Raw genomic sequence first — 20,761 nt, forward strand, 5'->3', positions numbered from 1 at the left:
CACCGACATGCCTCCACTGGAGACAACATCAAACCCAGATGGTAAGGTGATAATTGTTGTATCATAATACATTTTGAAAACCATCACTGATAGCTTAGTGGTTAGTATAGTTTAACCTAGGTCGTACAGTCCCACCAAACGAACAGAACATTTGTGGGGGTTTCTCTTCGGATTGAATGAAGTGGAAACGGGAAACCAGTAATGTTATATTGTGCGTAATGGTGCGTAATGGATATCAGTGTCGGAATGTTGAGCTATTTAACTTTCATTTCAAAAAGGATACGGATAACATTCAATTCTTCAAATTATTTGAATCTTAATAGCCTAAAGCTCTGTTTTATACTGCACAGCTCCAAATAAGTCAGTCTGCAGCCAACGTAAATTAAACATTTTTCAAATAAGATTTATTTAATGTTTCTTTCAAATGAAAAAAGAGCCACACATAAAACAAAAAAAAACAAACGTTGTCTCATATTTCCAGCTGGCGAATGCTCCTCCCATGATGTGGCTCCACCACCTGCTGCTGCTGCTCCTGCTGCACCCAGGTACCGAGGCCGAAGAGGTGATCCGGCTGTCCTTATGGATGAGGCTGTCCTTACGGATGAGGTCCTGAGGAATCAAGAAAGTCTACTTACAGCAGTCAACCAAATCAACACGTCCCTCATTAAGGAATTAACACCAGCTTGAAGGAAATCTGCAAGGCACTTTTGCGTCCGCAACAATAAAGTGTTATGTTGTCAGTATTGTGTGATGTCTGTGTTTATCCTGGGAAAATACTTATTTACTACAAGATAATCAAGCTACTCTCTTTTACTCTGATAATTAAATATAGCCTATTTGTATACATTTTAAAGAGCATGACATGAAAATGAACTGAGGTAGCCTACTGAAACAGGATGTTGTATATGAATATAAAATACAAATGAAACTAACTTTTAGCAAAGCTTGTCGGCCTAAAATGTGCACAGTTTATTCAGTCTTAGCAACACTTACCTTAAAATTGCTCTACAAGTCGCTGGCGTGTCTGTATAGCAGCCGCATTTCGAGGCCCAAGAGCTGGTTCCGGAGGCAGTCGTTCCTCTGCATTGGGGACTTCAGGCAGGGGAAGGCCCTGTTTAATGGCCACATTGTGCAGAACACAGCAGGCTAATATTACTTTGCACACCATCCCAGGTGCATAAGGAAGGGTACCACCTTTATTGTCCAGGCAGATCCATCTTGCCTTCAAGACCCTGTTTGTGCGCTCCACAACGGCCTGAATAGCAGCGTGTGCCTCATTGTATGCCAGCTCCTGTGGTGTCTGCGGGTTGGTCAGTGGGGTCATAAGCCACGGCGTCAGTGGGTAACCCCTATCCCCTATGGATATAGAAGGGTAAGTCCATATATAAAACACACATGCAACTGTATAGGCAGGCTATATTCTTACCAATGAGCCAGCCGTTCCTCACAGCTCCATCCTCCAAACGCGTGCCAACTGCGCTATTATGCAGGATAAATGCATCATGCGTCCCACCAGGCCACCGTGCCACAACGTTTAACAACATACACTTTGCATCACAGATCAGTTGCACATTAACGGAATGAAAGTTTTTCTGGTTTATGTAAGCAAATGCATCACAAAGAATGTGTAATCTATTGAGTCGATTTACATAGATAATTCACAATCATGAACCTAATCTGGATCTTAAACCTGCTAATTGCCAAATAATTTAACTAAATGTGTTATATTTTTAATTGTTTGTCATGTTCATATCACGTATTTCAAAGGCATCTGCGTATTGTTTACATAACAGAGCGCAATATGAATTAAAATGTAAATTTCCAATAATGATTTATGTGCATTCTTGAATTTACACAAGCACTACACATGGTCAGCAGCAGGTGTAGATTTTGTTAGTAGCAAAAAGATCGGAGCTACTAAAATATTTATGAATGCGAAAAACCCGTAAATTTCCCTCTACTCACATTTTACACACAAATTCGTTCTGCTCACGTTTCATGAATGAGACCCACTGTCCTGACGAATGCAGTTATGCAGTGGCTCCACAGCAGTAGCAAAGTTGGGAATAAACTTGTTGTACCATGATAAATGTCCCAAAAATGACCTTAACTTGCCTGCATCAGTAGGAGTTGGGGCATGTAGAACAGCCTTGATGTGGTCCTCGTCTGGCTGAATGCCTTGAGCAGTCACTGTATGTCCAAGGAAACGCAGACTTGACCTGTTGAAGTGGCACTTTGATGTATTCAGTTGTAGCCGGGCATCTTTAATCTGTTGTAGCACAGCTTCCAGTGTCTCATCATGACTGGCTGGTGTATGACCCCACAGAATCACATCATCCAAGTAATTAGCAATGTTAGGCAGGCCTTTAAGAATGGTGGCCAGCATCTACTGAAAGGCAGAGGGTGCAGAGGCCAGTCCATATGGGACGCGGCAAAATCTGAAAAGTCCTTCGTGAGTAATGAAGGCGGTCATGTCACGGCTTTCCTCGTGCAATGGCAACTGGAAGTAGGCACTTTCCAAGTCAATGGTGGAGCTAAGTGCAGCAGGCCCAGCATTTCGTCTATGTGTGGAAGAGGAAAGGAGTCCACAATCACAGCCTTGTTGGGCTCACGCAGGTCCACACACATTTGGACCTGATTTCTTTTGTACAACCACTATCGGGGAGACCCAGGAAGAAGCATCTACTCTCTCAATCAGACGCTGGATTTCACTACTCACAGCATTCCACACAGATAGGGGCAAGTGACGTAATTTCTGACGTACAGGTGTGACAGTCTGTGATACTTTCACTTCATGCACAAACCCTTTTGCGCAGCCAAGAGTGGCTGCAGACAGAGGAGCAGTGGCCATCACAGAAGCAGAGGTCATCAGGGTGGCAGGTTGGACAGTAGAGCCTTTAATGCACAGACTCAGGCCATTGGTCAAGTCCATGCCAAGCAGAGGAGTCCCAGACTCCACAATGAAGAAGGATGTTTTGCATGTAGCATTATTCCAGAACACAGTAACAGGTAAACAGCCAATACCTGGAATAGGAGCACGGGAGTAGGTCACTAACTTAGCAGTTGGAGGTAGTAGTTCTCCACCTTTTAAGTGCTTTTGGGAAAGGCATTTGGGCAGAATAGACACTGAGGAGCCTGAGTCTACAATCAGCTCCACTGGCACTGTAGTAGCAGTTGCAGCCTTAATGTTAACTGTGCATCGAATTTTATCAGACGCATTGTAATCATGTAAGTAAAGAATCTGAACCTCTGGCACATCAATTTCGCGCACAGAGAGAGTCTGTGTTGAACGGCACACTCTGGCAAAGTGTCCAATCTTATTACAGTTCTTACACTTAGCTGAGGCAGCAGGGCAGGATGGGTCATTTGCAAGATGTCTTTCAGTTCCGTAGCGGTAGCAGGTTCGGCTGGATGTATGACGAGAAGGAGCGGTAGACGGTGATGAAGACGGTGCAGACGAAAAAAGCGGGTTGCGGCGTGCAGATGTTGCAGCAGACACAGCTTGCACAGGCGCTGAGCGATCGCCAGCGATGAACCTAGCTTGCTCACTAGCAGCTTCTATCTGTGCAGCTAATGTGATGGCTCTCTGCAAGGTTAAGTCTGTTTCAAAAAGAAGTCGCTCACGTATGCGAGGATTGTTTACGTTTTCCACTAACTGATCACGCAGCATTTAATGGAAGGTCTCGCAAAGCTGCAATGTACTGTAGCGCTGATTCATGTGGAGCTTGTGCACGTTTTCGGAAAGCATGGCGCTCAGCCACTATGTTCCGACGTGGAATAAAGTATGTTTCTAGCAACAGCCTGCTCCAATGTCTCACCTTGATCAGGCAGTGTGTAAAAGATTATCTGTCCCGCTGTCCCAAGGCAGTGTAGAAGAAGTGCACGTTTACGAACGTCCGGCCATGCCTTTGTATTCGTTGCTACCACTAGCAAGTAGTTGTTGAACATTTTCATCCATGTATGGAAAGGCAGAGCAGGTTCTCCAGGGCATTGCAAAAACGGTGTAGAAAAAGGTGTAGAAAGAGCCATGCTTCGTAGTAGTGGGGAAGAACTCGTCATCAATTTGTTATGTTTGCACGTGTAAAGACTGAACTAAAGTTAGGCTACTGTAGATACATTAACTAATGAATAAACAGACAAGGTTAATTTACACGGGTAATTCATTCTCCATTTTATCTCTTCTCCAACTCTCACTCTCCTTCTGCACATTACATATTTACTATGCATATTGCGTTCTCGCCACCTACTGGCGAGTATTCAGAACACAACACATTTTAATATAATTTTTAAAATGTATTTAATACAATGGTTTTAGTTTCTAGTATAGTAAAAATTTCTAGTGCACAAACTGCATCTGAATCACACATATGTGCAAAAACATGCTGCACTTTATATTATAATAGTCATCTTCAGCTCTCTGTATAACCTACAATAATACAAAGCCATACTGCATTTATATGTAAACCTTACACAGTTGAATCCAAAGGACAATTCTGTATTGAGTGTAATGACTGCTAACTTTTGACAGGGCCAGAGTCCCAGAGCAGGACAGTAGTGCTGCAGCAGCCCGAGTCTGAGTCAGTGCAGCCAGGAGACTCTGTGACTCTGCAGTGTACAGTACACACTGAGACCTGTGCAGGAGAACACAGAGTGCACTTGTTCAGACCGGGCTCAGGAGAGTCCCCTCCAGGAATCATTCACACCCATGGACACAGGAGAGATGAGTGCCAGAGGAGCTCTGGGACTGTGTCTCCCACACAGAGCTGTGTCTACAACTTCCCCAAGAGGAACCTCAGCCTCTCTGATGCTGGGACATACTACTGTGCTGTGGCCACCTGTGGGGAGATCCTGTTTGGGAACGGGACCAAGCTGGATGTTGAGGGTAAGCCTTAAATATTAATTAATTCATTCATTCATTATCCTAACCCGCTTATCCTGAACAGGGTTGCAGGGGGGCTGGAGCCTATCCCAGCATACATTGGGCGAAAGGCAGCAATACACACTGGACAGGTCGCGAGTCCATTGCAGGGCACATACACCATTCACTCACACACTCATACCTACGGGCAATTTAGACTCTCCCATCAGCTAGACCTGCATGTCTTTGGACTGTGGGAGGAAACCGAAGTACCCGGAGCAAACCCACACGCAAACACGGGGAGAACATGTAAACTCCACACAGAGAGGCCCCGACCAACCGGGATTCGAACCCAAGACATCCTTGCTGTGTGGCGGCAGTGCTGCCCACGGCACCATCCGTGCCGCCCAGCTTTAAATATACAGTATTTAAATCCAGTATACAGTTTTTACAGTAATCCTACTTCAAAAAGTGCATATGCATTGGTTAATGCTATTTCACCCAGGAGGTGTGACCATCCTTTCCTGGCTGTCCATCCTGAGGACGGGGGTTCTTTTTGGCGTTGTGACAATATGTGTCATCATCTACCGTTTCAGAAGGCCAAGCTAAGATCAGAACGTAAGCTGCATACATACTTAAACAGTGTACAACTGCAAGCCCATGAACTGTTTTTAGTGCATACTGCATTGTATTACAAGGGGCTAACACAGTAGGGTCAGGCTGTATGATATTCCTGTGTTCAACATTTGCCTTGGGGACCTCTGCACAGTAGTATGGACTGTTAAATCAACTCCATTCTCAGATTTTGACTCGATTTGAGTAACATTGAATAATATTGACCCCATTTGCACACATTTTCACGCCTAACAATTACAAAAGGAAAATAATAAAACTAATAATAATAATAATAATAATAATAATAATAATACTCATCATCATCATTTCTCATTTAAAAAATCACTGCATTAATTATTTTGTATTTTTACTTTTTATTTTACTCAAACAGGGGCTGCATCAAAACCTAAAATAAAAAAATTCTCCTGTGAATATACTGTAATCATATGTGCTGAAATCATAAGTGCGTTTCCTTTTAGCATCAAGATGAAGCCATGAATTACGCTGCTTTGACTTTCACCACCAAGAAACCCAAAGTGAGGAGGAAGAAGAGGGAGGAAGAGAGAGAAACGGTTTATTCAGGTGTGACATTTAAAGACCACGAGTGAAGCTTTCCATCAAAATTCATCTTCGTTTGGGAGGGGCCATAAGCACTGGGGCCTCTGGTTTGGGAGGGGCCATAAGCACTGGGGCCCATGATTTAGGAGGGCCCATGGGCACTGGGGCCCCTGGTTTGGGAGGGCCCATGGGGACAGGGGCCACTGGTTTGGGAGGGCCCATGGGCACTGGGACTCATCTTACCTGTACATGTCACTGCTGAAGAAATTATGTTTAGGCTTCAGAACATCATTTCTGCCCAAGTTAAACATGAGAAGATTGAGGATCAGTTCAACTAATTAACTTTACCGATTATAGAAGCCCAACCCATGTCCCCCCTTTCATGCCAAAGCCCAGTCATGTGCCTTATGCACCCACATAAATCTCAGGTCATGACTAGGGTTGTGCTCCCAGGTCAAATGACACAGGTTTCCTCATTCACAGCAATGGCAAACACAGGTTCCTCATTCATTGCTTTAGTGTGAAAGAGGTATTAGATAATACCAGTTTGCCTCCCAGAGAGGCAGTTCTTGAACTCAGTTTCAGAACTTGCCTCCCCCTCACAGACAGAGAAGCCTAACAGACTCATGGGCATGACAGCACGCTGGCTCTGCTTCCACCATGCAGCACACCTCTCTGTATACCTTTCTACCACAACTGTTTCCACTTTTTACCTTTGTTGTAAAATTAAACTTTTTTTTTCCCACTACAACCGCACTACCTCTTGCCTCATCTGTGCCATGTGTCCATAGTGCTGCATGACATACAAATACACACGTTCACACACACAGACACATGCACAAACGTGCACAGACACACACATGCACATATACTTACACACACAAGCCCACACACATATTTACACACACATACACACACAGACGCACAAACTTGCACACACACATACACACACATGCATAAACATCCACAAAGATATACACATATACACACACATACACACAGACACACACTACACACTCACACACATATATTCACACACATACACAGAAACATGCAGAGAAACATGCACAGACACACACCACACACACACACACACACACACACACACCACACACACACCACACACACACACACACACACACACACACACACACTGTGTATTTTCACAAAGAAAAGAGATAGTGTGGTCAAGAGATCACCTGGTTGCTTTGCCTGAATGAATCTCCACCCCCTGAAGTGTCAATAGATTTTGAGGCTCAGTGTGCGTTTATTCTCAAAGTAATTTGAGACTTCCACACAACTCCAGTATGTAAATAACACATACCTATAATCAAACTGGAAATAACATTTTCTCTTGTTGCACTGAGAGTGTTCATACGCGGAACTTTGTCACCCAATACATTACCTCTTTGAACAGCCAATAATATCTGCCCCTGACTTGTGACCTCCTACTGGAAAATGATCAGTTGAAGTCCTCCTACTCTGTACACTTTGAGTTTTACAGTGCAGGGTACAACAGGGTCTCAACCAGAGGAGAGACTCAAGGACAGAAGAGCTCAGATACAGCGATGGCATCCCTCTGTGTTATTCTTGTGTTTTTCAGCAAACTGTGTAAGTGTTTACTTGTTTCTGACTTTTTGACCAAAATCATTTTACAATCATTTTAAGTAGTGTACAGAGATTACACAGAGATTGGTGGGTGTTTTTGCTTTGTTTTTTCCCCCATTGTCAGTGAAGTTGAAATATTGCTTTCTGTTGGATTCCAGGTGGTCTGCTTGGGCAGAGTGTAGTTCAGCCCAACGCTGTGGTGACAGCTCAGCTTGGAGACACCGTGACTCTCCCGTGTTTCTATCCGGATGATGGAGTGTCTAGAATCAGCTGGTTAAAGCAACCACTTGGACAGAAGCCTCAGCCTGTCGCAAGGATGCTGAATTATCAATCAGATGCTGTGTTTTTGAATGAGTTTAAAAACAGTACACGTCTCAGAGCTAAGAGAGCAAACGGAAGCTTTAACCTGACTGTCTCACATGTAGAGCCATCAGATTCAGCGACATACTACTGCGCTTTTATATTCTACCATGAGATCAGCTTTGGAGATGGGAGTACCTTAATGGTGACGGGTAAGTAAGAATTTTATTTTTCCATCGCTTAACTTGCCTAAATTGTAATTTGTCATTCTACATTATAAATTGAAGCAATGGTTTTGCTTCTTTTTTCCAATACTTTTACGAAAATTAAGTATTGATTCAATTTATCCGAGAAAAACACTTTGAAGTCCCTTGCCATGACATTTACAGTATGAACTGTTTATGGTGATGCTTTCACCAAAAGCAGAGCTGCCATTTGCTGTACATCTTAAAGGCTACGTTTATATATTCAGTGAGCACTTGACTAGACTTTTTTTAGACTTAATATGTCTTCTGCTACTGTAGCCTGTCCATTTAGAGGATTGACATGTTGTGTTCAGAGATGCTCTTCTGCATACCACTGTTGTAATGTGTGGTTATTAATGTGAGACCAAGGGGGTAACATCGTGCAGTGCTCAGTTTTACAGAATACTTACAAAAACTGTGTTTGATTCGATTTTGGTCAAAAATGAGATAAACGCAGATTTGGAATATTCAAACACTCATCTATCTTTCAACTATGAATCCCTAAAACGTCACAATGAGAAAATATGAAAAAATTAAAAGAAAAGAGTTGAAATATAAAATCTACCCGGGTCCGGTCGGGTCGTGTTGGTTCTCCACATTGTTCTTTGCTGGTGCATCAGCTGTAGCCCATTGTTTCTTTGAACAAGAAATCAATCACTCAAAATGCATTCACTGAAATTGCCCTAGTGACGAAGATGTTGAAGCTTTGTTAATAGCTTTTACATTTTTTGAATAAAAAAAGAAAGCATTCAAAACTGATTGAAGAAATTTAATTTTTTTCTTGTTTATCTTATTAAGTTTCAGTGTGTGCAGTGTGTCCCTGTCATCTTTTGTAGAGATATTAACCATTTCTGCTCTAGTGGAAAACATTGAAGCATTAAAAATGAATTGCTTCATTTGAATAAAATTTTAAAAATGTATTTAATACAATGGTTTTAGTTTCTAGGATAGTAAAATGCATGTAGTTAATCAATAGTGGTTTTAACATAACATTGCTGATCGACGTGATCATTTCTAGTGCACAAACTGCATCTGAATCACACATATGTGCAAAAACATGCTGCACTTTATATTATAATCGGTGGAGTCATCTTCAGCTCTCTGTATAAACTACAAAAATACAAAGCCATACTGCATTTATATGTAAACCTTACACAGTGGAATCCAAAGGACAATTCTGTATTGAGTGTAATGAGTGCTAACTTTTGACAGGGCCAGAGTCCCAGAGCAGGACAGTAGTGCTGCAGCAGCCCGAGTCTGAGTCAGTGCAGCCAGGAGACTCTGTGACTCTGCAGTGTACAGTACACACTGAGACCTGTGCAGGAGAACACAGTGTGCACTGGTTCAGACCGGGATCAGGAGAGTCCCCTCCAGGAATCATTCACACCCATGGACACAGGAGTGATGAGTGCCAGAGGAGCTCTGGGACTGTGTCTCCCACACAGAGCTGTGTCTACAACTTCCCCAAGAGGATCCTCAGCCTCTCTGATGCTGGGACTTACTACTGTGCTGTGGCCACCTGTGGGGAGATCTTGTTTGGGAACGGGACCAAGCTGGATGTTGAGGGTAGGAACAAAACAGGCACATTGTGAAATTTTGTTTTTAAAAGACATTGAAGACAAAGGAGTTATTGTGCATCTACTGTACATTACAATGTTCACTTAAGGACATTCTAATCAGGTATTTGTGATCTCCTATCTTGAAAGGTTAATGCTACTTGTGAAGAATTCTAAAATAAAATTTTGCTTCTAAAGCGTCAGGAAATGAAGCGTTCCTTTATTGCTTGGCGGGAGCTTTGGCGTTGAGTGTGATCCTACATATTGTCCTCGCTCTGAGCAGGAGAAAAAACGGTGAGAGCTGCAAAGGTAAGAGACCAAGGTATCAATGTGTGGTACATGTAATATGGATTATTTAACAGCTTATACACAATGAAATTTGTGTTGCATCAAAATGCATGATGCATAGACAATATTACAAATACTCAATAAGAGAGAATTTAGAAAATACAGTATGTTAAGTGTTTGTGTAAAATAGTTGAAGAAAATTGAGTACAATATTGTCAGGCCATTTTGTGAATAGCATGCAGTAATATTTATATGCAGTTCCTGTACAGTTCTGCAAAACAACAAGTAAAGCTACTCCATCAGTTCAGATTACTGTCTCACACTACTTGTGCTGTAGGTATGTGCACATCTAGTCATGCAGTATCACATGTAATGTAAAAGCCAAATCTCACTTGAATTTATGAAACTTCAGCTTCTGATATGGGCCCCAATATATACCAGCTGGCTTGAACTAAAGTATAGCCACTTGATATGTGAGGCAGCTGTGATGTGACAGTCCCTCATTGTGAAAATAAAATGGCTCTTGAGCGAAAGGTATGAAGAGAGTGCAGAATATTCTGACCACCAAAAAGTTTTTCTCCCTACTGTGGTGAATATGATGCTCAATATGAAAACAAATTGCTCTTATTGTTATGAATAAAATGACATACTGTAAGTTAAAATAATAACTGCATTACATGAATTGAATTTGGCTGACGCTCTTATCCAGAGCGATGTACCATTGATTAGACTAAGCAGGAGACAATCCTTCCCTGGATCAATGCAGAGTTAAGGGCCTTGCTCAAGGGCCCAACGGCAGTGAGGATCTTATTGTGGCTACACCGGGGATCGAACCACCGACCTTGCGTGTCCCAGTCATGTACCTTAACGACTATGCTACAGGCCACCCCTACAATAATCACAATAATAATAATAATAATAATAATAATAATAATAATAATAAAAAAAAGGAGAGGAAATATTTCTTACATATTTGATTACACATCATTAAAGTAGTTACAATTATATTAAGACTCTAGTGGTTTATATTTATTTGTAATTTGTTGTCATGCATTGTAATTTGTTGTAGCAAATGTTTCAGGAACTTTTGACTGGCTGCTGCCTATTTTGGCCAGGTTGCTCTTGAAAAAAGTGATTCTTAATCTCAATGAGCCTATCCTGGTTAAATATAGAATAAATTAAATAAATGAATAATTAATAAATTAATTAATAATTTTACTCAAACAGGGGCTGCATCAAACAACCAAGTGTCCTTGTCGGGCGAACAGGTACAAATATTATATTACATATTTTTAATAAACTAAAGCATAAATATCCTGCTAAAATGATCATCGGAATGAGGAGTAACCGTATGTGTTGTCGCATGCGTTTCCTTTTAGCATAAAGATGAAGCGATGAATTACGCTGCTTTGACTTTCACCACCAAGAAACCCAAAGTGAGGAGGAAGAAGAGGGAGGAAGAGAGAGAAACGGTTTATTCAGGTGTGACATTTAAAGACCATGAGTGAAGCTTTCCATCAAAATTAATCTTCGTCACAAGAATGATCACAATTTATGTCCTCCTTCGCAGTATCTGTAAACTGTAAATTTGCCATAAAAAACTAAAAGAGTCTCTTGGAGCGGTGCTTATTCTTAAATGTTTTTTCAAATAAACAAATTAAAACTTCTAAAATTGTGAACTGATGTGCTTGCATTTTAAGCATTGTGCAGTCTTTAGATTCTGCATACTCCCCTTGTCCTAAGGCAAAAATGGCCCCCTTTCACTCAACCCCTCAACCCCGAATGTATTTTGCATTAAGAAATGCCCCCTGACGAGGGGCGGAGGAAACTGAGTCTTCCACGCGGTGGCAAAGCAACGGGCTTTAGTAAAGTATTTACCTTAGAGAGCTGAGCATGATTATAACGTCTTTTGACTCTTACTCTACATGTGCAAAATTACTGGTATAAGACTGGTATAATGGCCATCACACAGAAATAAGATGACAAACATTTCAATTGCATGTGATTTTAGTGTTAACACATTGTTTTTGAACATACTCTTAATTGCATTTCATACATTGAACTATAACACACAAAGAAATGTCACAGAGTCAGAGTCATTAGACTGAATAAACAAGCACATACTGTTCTCAGCTAAGCCAACGGGTCTTTCACTCCAGGTTAACTTATACCAGTTCTATATGAGATTGTGAAAGAGTGTGTCTGCCATTGAGGTAACTTTGATTCCAGATATGTGTGACACTTTAAAAATAAATCCTGCTTCTAGCTACCTCATAGAAACTGCAACAAAATGTTTAAATTCACACATTTAAAAAAACTCTGACCTAAACCCCCATAAGAGGAAGTCTAGGGCACCAGTGAGTTCATCCCAAGGAACTTGATTCTGGTTGCTTGGATGGATCCAGACTGAAGGGGGAGCCCATCCTCCCCAGTCCTTCTGCTGACTGTCTTCTCTTGACCTAAATTCATATTATTTTCAGAAAATCTCCCAAAAATACATTTTTGTGTTTTTTTAGGATGATCTGGAGAGAAAATCAAACTTTTTGACTAAAGGCCACCCAAGTAAAATGGTGACAGTAAAAAAAAGCAGGCAGTAAATGTCACATGGACATACCTATTGCTGATACACTGCCTGTGATCAGATGTACTCTTTATTGAATTTGATACATTGAAGCATAACAGCTTCAAAAATGCTTCAAACAAGCACCAGCACAAGCAGTTATAAGAGACTATGCTATCAAGAAAGAGTGTGTCAGCCATTGGGGTAAGTTTGTAGGCAAAAATTAACTTGTTTCTAAAAAGCTCATAGAAACTGACAGAAATCTTTTACACACAGCTCTCTTTTTCATCAGTAGCACAATGCGTTTGTCCGTTTCAGGCTGTTCTGTTGTGGTGACAGGGGAGGTTCACTTATTTTCCACCCACAGCCTTATATATTCAGCTTTACTCAGACCAGAGCTACACAGGAAGACTGACCTGCAGTAGAGAGCTGTGTTCACACCTCCCTCTCTCAGCACTGGAACCACACTGGCACTCCCCCCCATGCCTCAGACCACCTTTCCATTTTTCAACTGTCTAGAAAAGAGCGGCTTTAAAACACTGCACAAACAACGTTTCAAAATACAAATAATGAAAAATCTGTTCCTGCATAAATTGTGCTTAAATTCTAGTGACAAAAGATTGGTATTGCCCTCTATAATTAAAGAGGGCTTTTAACTGTAATATTCTGTATTCATCATCATTCACATGTTTTCTTCTAAAACATGTGCAGTGCAAAACTTTTCAGAATGACACTATTTTGGTCTGATTATGCTGTTTTAGACATATGTTTTAAGCTTCCTTCATATTTCTGATATACTGCTTGCAATGATGAATATCATTTTCAATATCACAATAAAACCATTTTCAGGGCATTGTCAATATTAAGAGACCTGCTTGCTTGTCTCTCTGGCCATTGACTCAAAACAAAACCCTTGTGCTGCGCCGTGGTTTAGCATCTCTCTCTCTCTCTCTCTCTCTCTCTCTCTCTCTCTCTCTCTCTCTCTCTCTCTCTCTCTCTCTCTCTCTCTCTCTCTCTCTCTCTCTCTCTCTCTCTCTCTCTCTCTCTCTCTCTGCAATCAACTGTAATTGTAAATCTTAGACATCCTTATGGATTTTATAATGACTGTTATCAAGATTATTATTTTAGTGTCTACCTGGTGCTTCATTGAAACAGGGCGAGTGAGATGAAAGAGGAAGTCGCCATGATGGCGGCCATTGTGATGTCATCAAGGGTCAGACCCTCAGGTCTCTGATGATGACACATGTGCTTTGTCATGGACAAAATCCTGAAACTACTGACACCTCACCCTGGTTTCAGTGTAAAATTACAGCCTGAGCAATGTTTTTGCCAAATGAGGGACGTACACACAGTGATCACTTTAGGCAGACCTGTAAATCAGCGCTTTAATGCAAATATTTAATCAGCCAATCATGTGGCAGCAACTAAATGCATAAAAGCATGCATCGAATGGTGCGAAAAACAAAAAACATCCAGTGAGCAGCAGTTCTGCGGGCTGAAACTTACACATTGTTAATGAGAGAGGTCAGTGGAGAAAGGCCAGGAAGGTCCAAGCTGACAGGAAGATGACAGTAATGAAAATAACCACACTTTACAACAGTGCTATCTCTGAACACACAACGCATTATAACTGGACAGTCTACAGCAGCAGAAGACTTAAGTCTTAAATGCCGAACAAACTGCTAACTGTGTGTATATTCAATGTCAGTGTTAATTCCAGTGTTCATTGTTCATTGAAATTGAAATGTAATTTCAATTGTAATAGGGTTGCCCAGGCCCTAGTTTTGTCTTTTAGAATTTGGAAAGAGGAACCTGCAGTCCTCTCCCAGCAAACTCATGACATCCTGCATGATCCTTTATAGTGAATAGGATCATCAACATTACTCTGATCTACTCTTATACAGAACTGCTATAAAATTCACCCCTGGGCAACTGCAGCAGGATGTGAAATGAAATACCCTGGAAAACCTCACTTCCTGTTCCAGCAAAGTAGGTCTACTAGGGCCAACATGCTCTGCAAGGCCTTTTTGTCCTCGGCCATCAACTGTGAGACAGAATCAATATTTCATATCAAACTCTTTATTTAAATCAGTAGGTTTTTCAAAGGCATCTGATGAAGGAGGTGCCAACAACACATATGGCTTCCTCCTCTTCCTTTCCACAGCAGGGAAATTCAGAACCACGGATAGTGCCTGCAGGACCAGGAGAAACTTCAGCACCCTGCTCCTCAAGCCGGGACAGCCCACTTTCAGACACAAAAGCCAGGGATCACATGAGGTACCGAAACATGCGTTTGTCCCATTTAAACTCTTGTGTTCTATGGGCTCCTTACCATTCACTCAAGACCCAGGAGCCCAAAGTGAACTTTCATACATGTCCAGTGGCGGTGAGGGGCCATAAGCACTGGGGCCCCTGGTTTGGGAGGGGTCATAAGCACTGGGCTCCCTGGTTTGGGAGGGGCCATAAGCACTGGAGCCCCTGGTATGGGAGGGCCCATGGGCAGTGGGGCCCCTGGTTTGGGAGGGACCATAAGCACTGGAGCCCCTGATTTGGGAGGGGCCATAAGCACTGGGCCCCCTGGTTTGGGAGGGGCCATAAGCACTGGGGCCCCTGGTTTGGGAGGGGCCATAAGCACTGGGGCCCCTGGTTTGGGAGGGCCCATGGGCACCGGGGCCCCTGGTTTGGGAGGGCCCATGGGGACAGGGGCCACTGGTTTGGGAGGGCCCATGGGGACCGGGGCCCCTGGTTTTGGAGGGCCCATGGGGACAGGGGGCCCTGGCTTGGGAGGGCCCATGGGCACTGGGACTCATCTTAACTGAACATGTCACTGCTGAAGAAATTATGTTTAGGCTTCAGAACATCATTTCTGCCCAAGTTAAACACGAGAAGATTGAGGATCAGTTCAACTAACTAACTTTACTGAGTATAGTAGCCCAACCCATGTCCCCCCTTTCATGCCAAAGCCCAGTCATGTGCCTTATGCACCCATAAAAATCTCAGGTCATGACTAGGGTTGTGCTCCCAGGTCAAATGACACAGGTTTCCTCATTCACAGCAATGGCAAACACAGGCTCCTCATTCATTGCTTTAGTGTGAAAGAGGTATTAGATACCAGTTTGCCTCCCAGAGAGGCAGTTCTTGAACTCAGTTTCAGAACTTGCCTCCCCCTCACAGACAGAGAAGCCTAACAGACTCATGGGCATGACAGCACGCTGGCTCTGCTTCCACCATGCAGCACACCTCTCTGTATACCTTTCTACCACAACTGTTTCCACTTTTTACCTTTGTTGTAAAATTAAACATTTTTTTTCCCACTACAACCGCACTACCTCTTGCCTCATCTGTGCCATGTGTCCATAGTGCTGCATGACATACAAATACACACGCACACACACACACACACACACACATGCACAAACGTGCACAGACACACACATGCACATATACTTACACACACAAGCCCACACACATATTTACACACACATACACACACAGACGCACAAACTTGCACACACACATACACACACATGCATAAACATCCACAAAGATATACACATATTTACACACACATACACACAGACACACACTACACACTCACACACATATATTCACACACATACACAGAAACATGCACAGAAACATGCACAGACACACACCACGCACACACACACACACACACCACACACACCACACACACACACACACACACACACACACACACTGTGTATTTTCACAAAGAAAAGAGATAGTGTGGTCAAGAGATCACCTGGTTGCTTTGCCTGAATGAATCTCCACCCCCTGAAGTGTCAATAGATTTTGAGGCTCAGTGTGCGTTTATTCTCAAAGTAATTTGAGACTTCCACACAACTCCAGTATGTAAATAACACATACCTATAATCAAACTGGAAATAACATTTTCTCTTGTTGCACTGAGAGTGTTCATACGCGGAACTTTGTCACCCAATACATTACCTGTTTGAACAGCCAATAATATCTGCCCCTGACTTGTGACCTCCTACTGGAAAATGATCAGTTGAAGTCCTCCTACTCTGTACACTTTGAGTTTTACAGTGCAGGGTACAACAGGGTCTCAACCAGAGGAGAGACTCAAGGACAGAAGAGCTCAGATACAGCGATGGCATCCCTCTGTGTTATTCTTGTGTTTTTCAGCAAACTGTGTAAGTGTTTACTTGTTTCTGACTTTTTGACCAAAATCATTTTACAATCATTTTAAGTAGTGTACAGAGATTACACAGAGATTGGTGGGTGTTTTTGCTTTGTTTTTTCTCCCATTGTCAGTGAAGTTGAAATATTGCTTTCTGTTGGATTCCAGGTGGTCTGCTTGGGCAGAGTGTAGTTCAGCCCAACGCTGTGGTGACAGCTCAGCTTGGAGACACCGTGACTCTCCCGTGTTTCTATCCGCATGATGGAGTGCCTAGAATCAGCTGGTTAAAGCAACCACTTGGACAGAAGCCTCAGCCTGTCGCAAGGATGCTGAACTATCAATCAGATGCTGTGTTTTTGAATGAGTTTAAAAACAGTACACGTCTCAGTGCTAAGACAGCAAAGGGAACTTTTAACTTGACTGTCTCACATGTAGAGCCATCAGATTCAGCGACATACTACTGCACTTTTATATTCTACGATGAGATCAGCTTTGGAGATGGGAGTACCTTAATGGTGACGGGTAAGTAAGAATTTTATTTTTCCATCGCTTAACTTGCCTAAATTGTAATTTGTCATTCTACATTATAAATTGAAGCAATGGTTTTGCTTCTTTTTTCCAATACTTTTACGAAAATTAAGTATTGATTCAATTTATCCGAGAAAAACACTTTGAAGTCCCTTGCCATGACATTTACAGTATGAACTGTTTATGGTGATGCTTTCACCAAAAGCAGAGCTGCCATTTGCTGTACATCTTAAAGGCTACGTTTATATACTCACTGAGCACTTGACTAGACTTTTTTTAGACTTAATATGTCTTCTGCTAGTGTAGCCTGTCCATTTAGAGTCTTTACATGTTGTGTTCAGAGATGCTCTTCTGCATACCACTGTTGTAATGTGTGGTTATTAATGTGAGACCAAGGGGGTAACATCGTGCAGTTCTCAGTTTTACAGAATACTTACAAAAACTGTGTTCGATTCGATTTTGGTCAAAAATGAGATAAACGCAGATTTGGAATATTCAAATACTCATCTATCGTTCAGCTATGAATCCCTAAAACGTTACAATGAGAAAATATGAAAAAATAAAAAGAAAAGAGTTGAAATATAAAATCTACCCGGGTCCGGTCGGGTCCTGTTGGTTCTCCACATTGTTCTTTGCTGGTGCGTCAGCTGTAGCCCATTGTTTCCTTTAACATGAAATCAATCACTCAAAATGCATTCACTGAAATTGCCCTAGTGACGAAGATGTTGAAGCTTTGTTGATAGCTTTTACAATTTTTGACTAAAAAAAGAAAGCATTCAAAACTGATTGAAGAAATTTAATTTTTTTCTTGTTTATCTTATTAAGTTTCAGTGTGTGCAGTGTGTCCCTGTCATCTTTTGTAGAGATATTAACCATTTCTGCTCTAGTGGAAAACATTGAAGCATTAAAAATGAATTGCTTCATTTGAATAAAATTTTAAAAATGTATTTAATACAATGGTTTTAGTTTCTAGTATAGTAAAATGCATGTAGTTAATCAATAGTGGTTTTAACATAACATTGCTGATCGATGTGATCATTTCTAGTGCACAAACTGCATCTGAATCACACATATGTGCAAAAACATGCTGCACTTTATATTATAATTGGTGGAGTCATCTTCAGCTGTCTGTATAACGTACAATAATACAAAGCCATACTGTATTTCTATGTAAACCTTACACAGTGGAATCCAAAGGACAGTTCTGTATTGATTGTAATGAGTGCTAACTTTTGACAGGGCCAGAGTCCCAGAGCAGGACAGTAGTGCTGCAGCAGCCCGAGTCTGAGTCAGTGCAGCCAGGAGACTCTGTGACTCTGCAGTGTACAGTACACACTGAGACCTGTGCAGGAGAACACAGTGTGCACTGGTTCAGACCGGGCTCAGGAGAGTCCCCTCCAGGAATCATTCACACCCATGGACACAGGAGTGATGAGTGCCAGAGGAGCTCTGGGACTGTGTCTCCCACACAGAGCTGTGTCTACAACTTCCCCAAGAGGATCCTCAGCCTCTCTGATGCTGGGACTTACTACTGTGCTGTGGCCACCTGTGGGGAGATCCTGTTTGGGAACGGGACCAAGCTGGACTTTAAGGGTAGGAACAAAACAGGCACATTGTGAAATTTTGTTTTTAAAAGACATTGAAGACAAAGGAGTTATTGTGCATCTACTGTACATTACAATGTTCACTTAAGGACATTCTAATCAGGTATTTGTGATCTCCTATCTTGAAAGGTTAATGCTACTTGTGAAGAATTCTAAAATAAAATTTTGCTTCTAAAGCGTCAGGAAATGAAGCGTTCCTTTATTGCTTGGCGGGAGCTTTGGCGTTGAGTGTGATCCTACATATTGTCCTCGCTCTGAGCAGGAGAAAAAACTGTGAGAGCTGCAAAGGTAAGAGACCAAGGTATCAATGTGTGGTACATGTAATATGGATTATTTAACAGCTTATACACAATGAAATTTGTGTTGCATCAAAATGCATGATGCATAGACAATATTACAAATACTCAATAAGAGAGAATTTAGAAAATACAGTATGTTAAGTGTTTGTGTAAAATAGTTGAAGAAAATTGAGTACAATATTGTAGCATGCAGTAATATTTATATGCAGTTCCTGTACAGTTCTGCAAAACAACAAGTAAAGCTACTCCATCAGTTCAGATTACTGTCTCACACTACTTGTGCTGTAGGTATGTGCACATCTAGTCATGCAGTATCACATGTAATGTAAAAGCCAAATCTCACTTGAATTTATGAAATTTCAGCTTCTGATATGGGCCCCAATATATACCAGCTGGCATGAACTAAAGTATAGCCACTTGATATGTGAGGCAGCTGTGATGTGACAGTCCCTCATTGTGAAAATAAAATGGCTCTTGAGCGAAAGGTATGAAGAGAGTGCAGAATATTCTGACCACCAAAAAGTTTTTCTCCCTACTGTGGTGAATATGATGCTCAATATGAAAACAAATTGCTCTTATTGTTATGAATAAAATGACATACTGTAAGTTAAAATAATAACTGCATTACATGAATTGAATTTGGCTGACGCTCTTATCCAGAGCGATGTACCATTGATTAGACTAAGCAGGAGACAATCCTTCCCTGGATCAATGCAGAGTTAAGGGCCTTGCTCAAGGGCCCAACGGCAGTGAGGATCTTATTGTGGCTACACCGGGGATCGAACCACCGACCTTGCGTGTCCCAGTCATGTACCTTAACGACTATGCTACAGGCCACCCCTACAATAATCACAATCATAATAATAATAATAATAATAATAATAATAAAAAAAAGGAGAGGAAATATTTCTTACATATTTGATTACACATCATTAAAGTAGTTACAATTATATTAAGACTCTAGTGGTTTATATTTATTTGTAATTTGTTGTCATGCATTGTAATTTGTTGTAGCAAATGTTTCAGTAACTTTTGACTGGCTGCTGCCTATTTTGGCCAGGTTGCTCTTGAAAAAAGTGATTCTTAATCTCAATGAGCCTATCCTGGTTAAATATAGAATAAATTAAATAAATGAATAATTAATAAATTAATTAATAATTTTACTCAAACAGGGGCTGCATCAAACAACCAAGTGTCCTTGTCGGGCGAACAGGTACAAATATTATATTACATATTTTTAATAAACTAAAGCATAAATATCCTGCTAAAATGATCATCGGAATGAGGAGTAACCGTATGTGTTGTCGCATGCGTTTCCTTTTAGCATAAAGATGAAGCGATGAATTACGCTGCTTTGACTTTCACCACCAAGAAACCCAAAGTGAGGAGGAAGAAGAGGGAGGAAGAGAGAGAAACGGTTTATTCAGGTGTGACATTTAAAGACCATGAGTGAAGCTTTCCATCAAAATTAATCTTCGTCACAAGAATGATCACAATTTATGTCCTCCTTCGCAGTATCTGTAAACTGTAAATTTGCCATAAAAAACTAAAAGAGTCTCTTGGAGCGGTGCTTATTC

At 41.5% G+C, this 20,761-nt stretch overlaps 2 protein-coding genes across 2 annotated transcripts; both read left to right on the top strand.

The window, feature by feature from the left end:
* The first annotated feature begins 7,955 nt into the window (after positions 1-7,955).
* LOC133123221 (uncharacterized) lies at positions 7,956-11,412 on the top strand. Its single transcript, XM_061233561.1, has 4 exons — positions 7,956-8,151; positions 9,403-9,750; positions 9,945-10,049; positions 11,408-11,412. Exons 1-4 carry the CDS (start codon positions 7,956-7,958, stop codon positions 11,410-11,412), a joined length of 654 nt encoding a protein of 217 aa, XP_061089545.1.
* A 2,362-nt stretch (positions 11,413-13,774) lies between these two features.
* On the top strand, positions 13,775-18,900 carry LOC133123223 (uncharacterized). The gene is made up of 5 exons (XM_061233563.1): positions 13,775-13,801; positions 14,753-14,865; positions 16,759-16,766; positions 16,922-17,275; positions 18,521-18,900. Exons 1-5 carry the CDS (start codon positions 13,775-13,777, stop codon positions 18,898-18,900), a joined length of 882 nt encoding a protein of 293 aa, XP_061089547.1.
* Positions 18,901-20,761: the final 1,861 nt, after the last annotated feature.

Source organism: Conger conger, chromosome 3 (genome assembly GCF_963514075.1).
Source record: "Conger conger chromosome 3, fConCon1.1, whole genome shotgun sequence".
Taxonomy (NCBI): Eukaryota; Metazoa; Chordata; class Actinopteri; order Anguilliformes; family Congridae; genus Conger; species Conger conger.

Excerpts from the sequence above, each read along its gene's own strand:
- LOC133123221 (XM_061233561.1), top strand. The coding sequence starts at position 7,956 with ATGCTGAATTATCAATCAGATGCTGTGTTTTTGAATGAGTTTAAAAAC. Across the intron at positions 8,152-9,402 it reads GAGTACCTTAATGGTGACGG|AGTCCCAGAGCAGGACAGTA; the intron begins GTAAGTAAGAAT and ends TGACAGGGCCAG. Across the intron at positions 9,751-9,944 it reads GACCAAGCTGGATGTTGAGG|GAAATGAAGCGTTCCTTTAT; the intron begins GTAGGAACAAAA and ends CTAAAGCGTCAG.
- LOC133123223 (XM_061233563.1), top strand. The coding sequence starts at position 13,775 with ATGGCGGCCATTGTGATGTCATCAAGG. Across the intron at positions 13,802-14,752 it reads CCATTGTGATGTCATCAAGG|CAGGGAAATTCAGAACCACG; the intron begins GTCAGACCCTCA and ends TCCTTTCCACAG. Across the intron at positions 17,276-18,520 it reads GAGTACCTTAATGGTGACGG|GGCCAGAGTCCCAGAGCAGG; the intron begins GTAAGTAAGAAT and ends AACTTTTGACAG.